The following is a 13,200-nucleotide window of genomic DNA, read 5'->3' as shown; positions in this document are numbered from 1 at the left end:
AAACAGCCTGTGGAAGTCCATGGGTTCTCAAATGACACGGTAAACCAAGTTTTTGACTTGTAAGGAACCAGGGCTTGCTCCACATAAAACACTTGTCAATAATTAATACAAAGTTGAATGCACTGTCTTTCACACTAACTTCACCACATTTGCAACCCATCTTCAGTGGCTAAAGCCCTATCCATCTGTGAGTTACAGCTCAGTTTTCTAAAATAATTTACTCAAGGTTATAACATAACTGTGGTTGTTTTCATTACAGGAAGGAAACATTTATATACTGTATAACAAATATACTAAATACACAAAGATCCCAAAAATAATGAAACAAAAAATTACTTCATATGATCAGAAAGAACTTTGTTGTTAAGTAGGATATCTAAGAAATCCAGAGAGTGTCAAAAATACTATAATTCTGAGCAAAAATTTGCAAGTAAAATACATAACACCTTATACATTTTTCCATGTATCATCATTATTATATATATCACATACAGTTACCAACTATAATAGTACATCACCATCACACTACATACAGCAACAAATAAGCAGTTGTTAGCTGTATAAATCTGCAATGAGGTTTTTTAACTTTGTGTGTGTGGTGGGTGAAGATTTTCTGGGGTGGCCTAAACTTGAATGAAAATAGAGGAATTTTGTAATTACAGCCTTCGCGTGCTTTTAGACTACAATAAATCACAATTTTGGTGTCAGAATTTTTACAAAATACTTGAACAACTTACTCAAATTCAGAAAGGTTACCACACTGCTAAATCAAATTATACAAAAGAGTATTTCAGGTAAACACTGTAAAGTCAGTGACAAAAACTTTGTGCTTTTTTGGTGCCTTTTCATTCCCTTTGTGTGTCCCCAATCAATAATGCCCTTTCATGTCACAATACAACACACATTCCGCAGAGTATATCTGCCATTAATAATTGTGGGACAAAAATTTAGGGTCATTATATAATAAACAGATGAACTTTTTCATTGCTAGCTACATTTTTCATATAATAAAATTCTTTATTACATGATTCTCATGGATATTAAAGGCTTGCTCGCTATCAACAAAACTTAAACAATACTGTACTGAGTTTTAACTCATAATATCTTGTGACACTGAATAAAACACTAACACAGATACATATATCAAGAATAACATGATATGCTCAAATTAAATCTAACTATATCTATATATACCTCGAGACAAAATACAGGTTCCCAGATGCAAAAATTAAAATATATATACTAGTTCTAAAAGCTCAACATTTATAACTCAACCAACAAATTTGTGCGAAACACAAGAGAGCAACTTTTTTAATATAAAACTTACCACCTCAGGTTATTCCACAAGAGATAAAAAACCTTTGGAAATCAAACAATTCATAGCCATTACGTAACATAACTCAAGTCTAATCGTAACCCTGTCAACAGACAACAGTATATACATTACAGTAAAAAATGTCAACCTAACCCCTTTTCTTGTTATCTGCAGTACCTACATACCATCTCAAAGAAGAGGACGTCATTATGTAGTTTACTCATGCGGTCTTGTTAAAATGACTTGTAATAATAACAATGTGATAGAAAGAGGTTAGCGTTGCAGTCAATCACTCAAGAATTATCTAAAAACAAACAAGCAAGCAGCCATCTGATAATGTTATCTCTTCCTGCCAAATACTTCAACTACAGCCATATACAATGAGTCAGAAGATATCATTATTGTGCCCTAGCAGCCTACCAGTTAACATAACAGTCTGATCAGTTAACATAACAGTCTGATTTATTGATTGCAAGGTGCTATGGCATAATAAGGAAACCAGACTCCAAGGGTGCTGCTATATGGTCAGTTTCTACCTACAACACATAAAAAAATAAGTAAAAACTCCAGTGTTGGCAAATCCTATCAAGACTGATGACTAGCATTCTGCTGACAAATACCTCAAGAAAAGGCACTTGAACCTGCCCTACCCGAATATAATCACATGCATAGTAATAAGTTTCAAATAAAATTCTAAATACTAATTTCAAATAAAATTCTAAATATTAATGTAATGAACCAGTACAGTAAACCCCCCGTATTCGCGTTCTCATGATTCGCGGACTCATGCATTTGTGGGTTTCTCTGTGGAACATATCTAGCCATTATTCGCGGAAAATTCGCCAATTCGCAGTATTTTTCACTGAGAAATATTCACTAATTACTGTAATTTCATATAATTTTCATGGATAAAGGCACTTTTTGTGATAAAACTATTAAAATACTCAGGTATATGCATTTTTACAAGGTTTTCCTGTGTTTAAACTATCAAAATGGGCAGTTGGAAGTGTTTTTAGAGGGGTTTTAAGTATTCACGGATTTTAGCTATTTGCGGGGGGGGGGACACATCCCCCACGAATACGGGGGGGTTCACTGTACATCAAATACTGTGTTACAATTTGTATAAAAAGCACACTCATAAAGTTCCTTCTATATGAATAAGTGCTTTGGACAAAAATGTCTTTTATCACTTCCATCTTGCTTTTGAAAGAACAACAGTAAACTTTAAAATAAGGTACAAATGAATCTCAGGCATATATTTGTGCAAATGTAAACCTGACTAAAATAAATGAGAATTACTTAAAGAAAATGGCATAAGTCACTCCCATTATTCACATTTAAGGATGTACCACTTTAGTTACGTAATTTGCAAGCATATTCATTTACAGGTTACCAGGCTATAAGTCCTCGTTATTTTTATGATTATTCATGAATATTACAGAGAAAAAATAAGAAATTTGAAGGATACTGCATTCCTTGAACTAAGCTCACTTTTCTTTTTCTTGAGAATGCTTACTTAATCATACCTCATCCTAGTCCATTGCATTATCATTATAATGTTGTAGTGAAATGCTTTTACTGTGCATCTACATCTGTATAATTGCATATGAATGATGTCTGTGCAAGCTAATACATTTAGTTCACTAGTATGGTCTAACAATATTTTACAGTTTATTAGCCTGAAACAATGGAATCGAGCTGAACTGTACTAAAATATCTTTTTTACTTTACTTCAATCAGCAATATAAATGCATTTGTATCCAAATTTTATTTAATCAGATCACATGTTAATAGGAAGGCAGTCCTAACTGCTCACAGAATCCAATTACTCATGAGGCAAAACATTAATCTTTCACAAATACTTGGAGTCATCTGGTATAACGATATAGAAAATGGAGATAAATTGTAATCTTACGAAAAATTAAGCAACTACAAAAATACTTTTGAGACATAGTAAAAGTAACATAAGAATAGAAAATATGAGACTCTTTGCACGGCAAAACCAGCGCAACGTTAATCTATGTTTACTCGAGGAACATAGCGAACATACTGAGAAATAACAGATACTTTGGCAATTTCCAGTAACGTAAAAATGAGAGGTGCTATCTTCATGGTTTGTGCAAACTCAGTGCCAGGTGCCTACAAATGATTAGAGCGGAGCTCGGGATATGAGACGTGACGATCCTTGATAAGCCAAACCTTGTCAATCACCTCACCATTCTGTTGGAAAAGAAATGTGCCTTCAGGACAGATTAAGATTACATAAAGTACATATTAAAGCATATACCATACTGTACTGCTTAGTTTCACTAGAACTTTTTGAAAACAGTAATTAACATAACGCTCAAATTATTTCAATAGAAAAAATTACTGAGATTAAGGGCTTGAGACCACAAAAATTAAAGTACAACAGAAGGCATAAATAGCAGTACAGTATACCCATTATAACCATTTTTGTATTTGTAATTGTAAAATCCCACAATGTAATAAAAGAAACTCCTACAGTTTAGCTAGAATATCTGCCAGTGTAGTAATAACAATTGGATTCAAATTCTGATAAATTTAAGCCATGATGTGATGATTATAGGTAACCAGAAAATACAAGTCCAGTTCTGAAGTTATTGCTTAAAATTTAGACACAACACCATTGCATTTGTGGGATATCGAAAATCCGTTAAATATTTGTATACACCTTTACAGTCATGTATTCCCTAGCACAATTTCAAGCTCCTAGGCACATCAGTTCTACTGTTAACAAGCTAAAAATAAATGCAATTTTCCTGATAGTTGGAATTATGATAATAGTAGGATATTTATATGTTATAGTTACATTACATCAGCTCTTAAGTTATCCCACTGAAATAAAACATTCCACAGAAGTGTTACAGCATAATGGAACTGATTAAGCTAAATGATTCCACTGGGCTACGGTTTAAAGAAAAACGCCTCTACAAACATTTCCATCAAAAACCTTGCCATAGGGTAACTGTTACTGATAAAAAAATAAATATTACTGTAATGCCTTCAAGCACTCCATGCCACCTCTTCTCTAATGACCAGACATTTACCCAAAACTCACATTTCATAACAGCCTCATTCTTATAAGCAATTATACACAATGTAAAACACATACCCTGTCATCCGACACTTGCTCCCAATATAAGTGGGTTGTATTATATGCAGTAACCCGTGTGTAACCATAATCGAGAGACCGAAAAGCTGACCAATGAGGCTGTTCACGCTTGAAATGGTCATGAACTTCATCGCAGCCTGCTGACCCTGTTGTGATGTGGACTGGTGCCCTAAATGAAAGAAAAATATATAGACAATAAAAGGTTGTACAAATTAAATGTTGTTTATATCAGCTACAAAAGCTTTCAAAATTATACTGTTTTTTTTTTCTTATTAAGGATTTTACTCTTAATCACTATATTTAATGCATGAATAAGTAAATAATCACACTAAAACTGATAAAATAACAAATAATATATATGCATAACATATTCCAAGCTAAAGACTGTAACTGAAGGTTCATTTACTGAAGTGGTAACAATAAGAAACACATATTACAAGACACAGATACAACTTTTGATCACATACACAATCACTAATTGCTGTATATAAATATATAAAAGACATTAATATATAAAGTTAATTCAAAATTTCTTATTCTATACACAGACAGGGCCTCATAGTCTAAAACCATGTCTCAGTGGTCTCATTAAATAATAATAAATGACAAAAACTAACTTTGGATTGGTATAGGGGGCTTCGGCAGATCCATTATATACAGTATAGTTGAACATTGGGTACAATCTTTCATACGAGTGCTCATGAGCCCACACTGCCAAATCAACACCATATTTATCGAGTAACTCCTCCATCCCGTATCTGCAAAATAAAAGCACTATTAAAATATTTCTTAATGAAGGCAAACAGCAGAACATGGGAAGGTATACAAAGATAATTCAAAATTGTTCTGATAAATATATAATCATTCTGTTATTTGCAATTTAAACTAGACTATTTCTATAAAAATAATTCACATTGCAAAGAATCATCTGTACAGTATTTTGGTTTTCAAAGGACGTAAGTACGTGCTTGATAAAAGGATGGATTAATTCAACTTCTTTTAAATTAATTCCTGTATCTATCTTACTCACGTATGAACAACTGGCAAGCCAAGTCTGGTAAGACAGTCAACTCTTAAACAGTCATCGTGGTCATTGTTTGAGCAATACATGGGGCGGTGACCAAACAATATAATCCAAGGTACTTTAGCTCGCACCTCGGGCCTTGTAGCTTCCTAAGGGCAGATATAAAAATATTTTTTCTTTATGTATGATTGTTTGAAAATATTGTATAGTATGTTATTCAGGGCATAATCAGAATTAACCTCCTAATACAAGAAATTAAAACACTATCTGTCTGATAACTGATACATTGTATGACATTGGATGAAGGGTGTTCTAATGCATGTGAATAACTATTCAAGTACAGTTTATATCTTAAAAAGCCAACCTTCAAAATTAAAAGTTATAATCTTAAGTACAGCACAATGTTAGGAAATCCAATAAAACTATTATTATTTAGAATACTAATAAGTAACAAATGACCTATGTTTTCCTATTCCAAAAGTTTGAAACAAATATTAAAAAAAAATTCTATTCATAAAGCATCCTCTGTAAAGTTTAAAAATACAGTATCAATATTCTTTTATTTAAGGTTTTTAAAAACTTATCTGAACTGCAGCCCCTGACTCGAGTATCAAAGAGAAGTGCACTGAAGCCTATTTCATATTACTGAAGGAAAGAAAATAATTTTAAGATAGAAAAACAAAATATTTATTCACCTCCAAATCCTTAATGAGCCAATCATACTGACGTGAAAGTGGTTTGATACCATACTCCATAAAGTAATAAGCTTCAGTGCTGATCGAGATGAAATGAACTGGACCCATATCCCAGCTGAAGAAAAGGTTTTCTGTGTCTTCATGATTAGGCATGCTGAACCTGGCACGATAATTACTGAAGTTGCTGTGGAAGGAATACACTTGTAAAATATCAAAATAGTATATGGCAACTTATAAAATAAAAATACTGTAAGTGTGTGCACTATTAAACACCAAAATGTGCTCATACCTAGTTTATAGCATTTTATAAAAAGCTGATATGTGTCTTTACACCAAGAACAGATAGTCCTGTACTTACTACTTTTGCTCATGGTTGCCGACACAAGTCATATATGGCACGTAGGCTGCAACAGGCTGAATCTGCCGCATGAACTGATCACCAACGCGAGCATTCTCCTGTCAGGTTTATTCTTCATGAAAATATGAACATAACCAAATCCTTTCACTAATTTGTATCCCTGTAAGATCAGATATCCTTTTGCTAAGCTACCTCTGATATATAAGACCGACAAATTTCCCATGTTTAATACTGAATATCTGTCCATCCTTGGTATATACTAGTTTACAGAATATATTCCAAATGGAATTACATTGACTACAGGCAGTCCCCGGTTATCGGCGGGGTTCTGTTTCCGAGGGTGTGATGATAACCGAAAATCGCAGCTAACCGAAATTCGGCAATTTCGGGGCTTTTTCAGCAATTTTCGGGGGTTATCAGCGCCGAAAACCGTTGGTTTTCGGTTATCGGCGCCTCTGTTAGGCATGTATCAGCGCCAATACCCAATTATCGGCACCGATAAGCGAAAATCAGCGATTTTCGTCGCCAGACAAGTGCCATAAAACTGGATCGCTGTTAACCAAGCCCGCCGTTAACCGGGGACTGCCTGTATAGAGCACAAAGTCACACAGTTTTCGATAGTGTGACACACCTGTAGTTACTTTACTCAAATCTGACATGAGACCAACCACCACAAATGTCTGATAATGAACCTTTGCATTCATTCAAAGAAATTACTAACACACAATAAAACATACCGATGTTTACCAGCATACTGAAGCAATGAATATAAAAATGATGATGTCTTCTAACTGTTTGTGACATAAGTGCACCCGTAGAGTCAATAATGACAAAAAGACAGTAAGTTGCAGAAAGCTGTGTATTTCTTGTAAGATGTCATTCGTACATAGAAAACTATACAGATATATAAAGTGTACTTATAATTTTACGATATTAATTACAGTTCGATACTGGGTAACTGGGCTTCTGATATGAGCACTTAGCTAAATGATCACATACCAAAACCATCTCACAGAACAGTAATGTCTTTTTCTTTGTTCAATTCAAAACTGAACTAAACTTCAGAGAAACCTCAATAACAATACTCACGAAATCCATATCATATGCAAAGTCTCCTACATGAATGATAGCATCATATATATCTAGAAGTACTTCCTCTTGCAACCTGAAATGACAGGAAATTTTTTTAGTCTAGAAGACTTTGAGCAAAACGATACCTTCCATATATTTCTTCCTAAAATAAAATAAATTTCTTCTTTCTAAAGTCAGTTTCTTATTGACTATCATCCTTGAAATCATAATCAAATTAAAATCAGTGCATGTACAGGGTAATTTCTTATCCATAATCCATAAGATATGTTCTTCAAGAAACAGTGAAGATCTTATCAAATAATATATGTTGTATCACTGAGTAAACATGAAAAACACACATCAAGTCTTAAATGTCAACAATCAAGGTCTTGTAAAACTTCTACAATCAGAATTTCCACAATCATCCATCAGAGAGAACTGACCCGCATGCTTTTTTGTTTCTGAAACTAATCTGAAATAGAATCTTTCAGTGGAACATACCAACTTTGTAAGCAGTTCATGGGAAGGACTCACCTTGGCAGAGACTGAGCATTGAGGGCTCCCATATCGCCAAACATAGCCACACGCACAGGCCATTCTGTACCGTTTTTCCACGTCAGAAACGAAAACAACTCTGACCATCCCAAAGGACTACCAACATGATACGCTGAAAAGCAAGACAATACTATGGCTTTATTTCAATTTTAATATGATCTGTAACAGTAGCTCCTCCTTTAAAATTAATGGGAAAAATGAAACCCATTGGGTCTGCTGAGTGTCCTGTATAACTTTCTCATATAATGATACATATCCTCAAACTTTTGGGATACACTAAAATACATATAGACTTCTTTTCCAAAACATAGTTATCAAATACTTCGATGTAGAAAAATCATGAGGTAAACTCATTAGTCGAAGAGAATTTGACCCAAAGTACAATCAAAGCTGCTTCAACAAAATCTAATTATATAAAATAAATACCATACATGATGCAGTCAACAATAAATACTGTATCTTAATTACCATTTTCCCATATTCAATTGACAATATGTTATATCATCCCAAATATTTGAGGTCATACATTTCTCCTGTTATAACCTATTTTAACAGACTTCTACTATCTTCATTAGGGCTGTCCAGGTCATTATTTAACACAAAAGAACAAAATTCCTAGCTGGTTGCAAGCCAAAACCTGTTTCTATGACTTCTTTCATCACAATCTTAACCAAAGGAAATCCCAGTACTGTATACAGGAACAGTGATAAAACTTAAAGCATCATGAAAGTCTACTGAAAAATCAAACTAAAATCTCTGTACTGGTAAATTAAGTGACAAAACTTGAATACATAACATCTCACTTACTATATCTTGTACTTGGCTCCAAACTTTTTAGAACAACTCTATGTATCCACATGGTTCTATGTTCCAGTCCTCCATCTGTGAATTTGGTAGACTTTCCTTCTGCAGTAGAGCCAATATTTCCGATCCCATATTTAACTACAGACAAAGGAGTTTCACTTGGCGTTACCCATGTAATCACAATGTCTTGATTGCTCTCTGTGAATGAAATGGCAGCATCTTAAATTGCAAGATTTTCATTCAAAATTACTTAATAATACAGATTACTCTCTTAAATACACCGGAAAAGGCAATGGTAGATCACACAAAAATTTAACCAAACTACATCATATAAATTTAAATTTATCATGTAATTTCATACTATCTCAAACATATTCTCCTGTACTGTGCATGATTCTATCACACTGTATTGTATATTTTCAAAATAACTGTACAGTATGATCACCAAAAACCACAAATGAAATCCCTCACCTCCAACAGCAATATGGATCTGTTGTGGTTGGAAATCTTCAACTTCCAAAGAACCAGTTACTTGTGCACTAACAATAACAGGTGATGAACATGACACGCTACTTATACAAAACAGCACCAACATCCACATCAGCGTCCCCATGGCTCCTGAATCTGTCTGAAATAAATGTACGATATCAATAACTAAAACCATCATTATCCTAGCACTTAATCAGAATGCCTGTAATTATATACCACATTTGTTGAAATCACATATCTGCAGAAGGTAACTTATTTATTTATTCATTTATTTGTCACAAATTAGCTTTATGAGACCAGTGAGTCCCAAATATGGACTCTCATTAGACTCACTCAGGGATTTGTGTAAGAATGAGATGAGAAAAATAAAGCAAACTAAGGTTAGAGAAGTTGGAAGGTTACAGAGGATGAAACCCAAGGGAACCGACATCAAATAAAAGGTAGAAACCAACGAAGCTAGGGGTGAGGGAATGTGAGGTAATGCTACAAAGAACCATTAGTATCATCGAAAATGTGCCAAGTACACTATGGTAGATAATAAATATGTAGGGTACTCCCAGTATTTACTATCTTGGTTATCATGATCATAAGGAAAAAATGTACAAAACTGATAAAATAAGAATGTAATTGACATTTTCAATAACCTATTGTGCATGTCATCAAGAATATGTCCTCTAATAAATGGCTCTGATCACCGTTCAATCACATTTTATATTAAAAAAATTAATATGAACACTATATTGTATGAATCCCTAAATTATTCAAAACTTAGCAACACCTAGGCTACACTTAAGTAAGCATATGGTATCTTTAATTTGGCCTAGTTAAGGATGTAGGATATACGGATAGACTGTAACTTAGTCTCGTATTACAGTAGTTTTTAATTCGTTCTTAGCCAACTTCTAACCTATAGACATGATAAAACTGGCTTAAGGCAGACTGCTCAACTGGAAACTAAGCCCAATCAAGTTTTGCCTTGGACTAACATTATGTGGTGAAAATCAATATTTCATGTAATGGAATTGACGTACTTCATGTATCTGATAATCCTTAAAGGTTAGTTGATTTTATCAGGTACAGCAGACTGGGTTAACTACAAAATATTTGCATCACACAGGATATTCTGCCATCAAGTCACGGAACCTGTTTCCAAAACACCCAAATTTCAATAAAACGAGCTTCTGTGAACACATCCCTGGAAACCAATGTACACAAAGTGGTCAGGTGGTCTGGCCTAAGATACCGCTAAACCATAGCAGGCATTGCAAAAGAAATACGACCTAGCCAGACATACTTTACCTACCCTAACCTCGGATGCCATGCCCTTACCTGGCCCAGGAGGGCTTCACCTCCCCCCACCTGCTGGACCCCTATAAGTAACCTATGTCCCTTACCTGGCCCACGAGGGCTTCACCTCTTCCCCCCCACCTGCTGGACCCCTATAAGTAACCTATGTATGCTCAGTGGTCTGGTTAAACTATTTTAATAATAATAATAAGTAACCTATGTCGTGACCCCTCCGTCTGCACACTAGCAAACCACTATAGCCTGTATCACCATCCATAAGCATAAGAAGGATGCGAGACTGTACGTACCACTTTGTGGTCAAGGCCGCCCTTATGGCTAATGATAAAAAATCGACATTCCAAACTCAAACTAAGGTTCCTGGTTAAGGGTGTGAAGGGGTCAGGCAACGGGACTGGTGTCCACCATTAGGGTTATGATAGGTTAAGATTCAGACAATAAATGTGCAAATTACTCAAGACATAAGGTATCCTACGCATATGCTCATTCTAGTTTCGTTTTAAGCTTCTTAAAACGTATAACAAAGAGGAGGAGAACGGAAGGGATAATACGTAGAATACTCACGACCTAATGACAGGGTTTCGTAACTCCGTTAATGTTTACTACACGTTCGTATCACATCTGTGGTCTAGCTGTCAAATTAATGCAAATCGATCTCTTTAAAATACTAGATGCCTTCTTCTTTCACATTTTCTTTGACAATTTACTCGATATCTCATCAACTATTTCACATTCATGTAGTAATAGTTCTCTAATAACTGAAGTAAAGTAACAAAATATAGTATTTAAAAAAATATATGCCGACGGAGAGACAGATAAACAATGGAGAGAGTTTGAAAAGAAAAAGGATTTCTTAACGAGCTCTCTGAACATTTACTCATTATTTCGTCAAACATTTCAGATTTTTGCAGTAATATTGATCTAATAACTGAATTAAATTAGAAGATGTGGTATTTCAAAAAACATGCCGACAGCGAGACAGATAAACAACGGAATATGAAAAATATTTACACATAAGAACGTGGTTTAGGTATTGAAGTTGATTAGTGGAAAGAGTTTTTTTTTCCTGGATAACGTTCCACCAAATGATAAACAGAAAGCAAAACATTCTTTGTTACACTATTATAAACCGTATGTATAATCGTTTGTATAAAACGTAATGCAGTATTACCAGAAGGGGACAGACGGTATGTAAATTCAGTAAAGACCAATCATAGCTTTGTAAACTTTAATAATAATAATAATAATAATAATAATAATAATAATAATAATAATAATAATAATAATAATAAGAAGAAGAACAACAACAACAACAACAACAACAACAACAACTGTCCAGTGACGAAACGTGCCAATGGCTACAGAGGGGAGAACTCAAGAAGGCAACAGAAGGAATGCTAACAGCGGCACAAGATCAGGCCCTAAGAACCAGATATATCCAAAGAACAATAGATGGAAATAACATCTCACCCATATGCAGGAAGTGCAATATGAAAGACGAGACCATAAACCACATAGCAAGTGAATGTCCGGCGCTTGCACAGAAACAGCAAAAAAAGAGGCATGATTCAGTAGCAAAAGTCCTCCACTGGAGCCTGTGCAAGAAACACCAGCTAGCTTGCAGTAATAAGTGGTACGAACACCAACCTAAGGGAGCGATAGAAATCGATCAGGCAAAGATCCTCTGGGACTATGGTGTCAGAACAGATAGGGTGATACGTGCCAATAGACCAGACGTGACGTTGATTGACACAATCAAGAAGAAAGTATCACTCATTGATGTCGCAATACCATGGGACACCAGAGTAGATGTGAAACAAAGAGAGAAAATTGATAAGTATCAAGACCTAAAACTCGAAATAAGAAGGATATGGAATATGCCAGTGGATATTGTACCCATAATCATAGGAACACTAGGCACGATCCCAAGATCACTGAAAAGGAATCTGGAAAAACCAGATGCTGAAGTAGCTCCAGGACTCATGCAAAAAAGTGTGCTACTAGAAACTCACTTGAACCACGCATGTTACTATTGTTAACATGAGTATAGGGGATCATAATGGATACTGATACCATTGGGCATCATTATAACCAATTCAGCGACCATATCTGTCTGTAGCATGGTTAAAGAAAACTTTTGTCTGAGCACTTGATTATTGTCATTTTAATTATAAAGAAACAATAAGTAGTAGCCTATATTTCGTTATTTCATTTTCAGTTATGCAGAAACAGTAAGAGTCTGTCTTGTTAAAGGAAATTATGGACATCCATGCTTAGTAGCCCACTTTGTAGTCATGTGAAGTAGCTGTTAATGGAAGTTTTCTGGCAGTGAGGTTCATTCAGGGGCATCATTTCAGATTTTTGAGGGGGGGGGGAAGGTGGTTTGGCGAGCAAAGCGAGCCCAATCACCTGGGGGTGTTTTGATTTTGAGCTATTTTATGTGCTTTTTGA

General features: G+C 34.8%; 1 protein-coding gene across 3 annotated transcripts; it reads right to left on the bottom strand.

Moving 5' to 3' along the window:
- Window positions 1-390: 390 nt before the first annotated feature.
- LOC136852970 (acid phosphatase type 7-like) lies at window positions 391-11,536 on the bottom strand. Of its 3 annotated transcripts, none has more exons than XM_067128039.1 (11): window positions 11,314-11,536; window positions 9,427-9,583; window positions 8,959-9,153; window positions 8,131-8,263; window positions 7,615-7,690; window positions 6,526-6,623; window positions 6,168-6,351; window positions 5,479-5,621; window positions 5,066-5,206; window positions 4,449-4,617; window positions 391-3,535 (listed from the first exon to the last, which is right to left on the bottom strand). In XM_067128039.1, the coding sequence occupies exons 2-11, from the start codon at window positions 9,566-9,568 to the stop codon at window positions 3,455-3,457; spliced, it is 1,362 nt and encodes a 453-aa protein (XP_066984140.1). In that variant the 5' UTR covers window positions 9,569-9,583; window positions 11,314-11,536; the 3' UTR covers window positions 391-3,454. The 3 variants fall into 3 exon arrangements, with proteins under 3 accessions (XP_066984140.1, XP_066984142.1, XP_066984141.1); XM_067128041.1 differs by having other exon boundaries at window positions 9,427-9,579; window positions 11,314-11,431; XM_067128040.1 differs by having other exon boundaries at window positions 11,204-11,324.
- Window positions 11,537-13,200: the final 1,664 nt, after the last annotated feature.

The sequence above is a fragment of the Macrobrachium rosenbergii genome, chromosome 26 (genome assembly GCF_040412425.1).
Source record: "Macrobrachium rosenbergii isolate ZJJX-2024 chromosome 26, ASM4041242v1, whole genome shotgun sequence".
Classification (NCBI taxonomy): domain Eukaryota; kingdom Metazoa; phylum Arthropoda; class Malacostraca; order Decapoda; family Palaemonidae; genus Macrobrachium; species Macrobrachium rosenbergii.
Note: the sequence above shows the minus strand (reverse complement) of the source record. Positions and strands in the feature narration are given on the sequence as shown.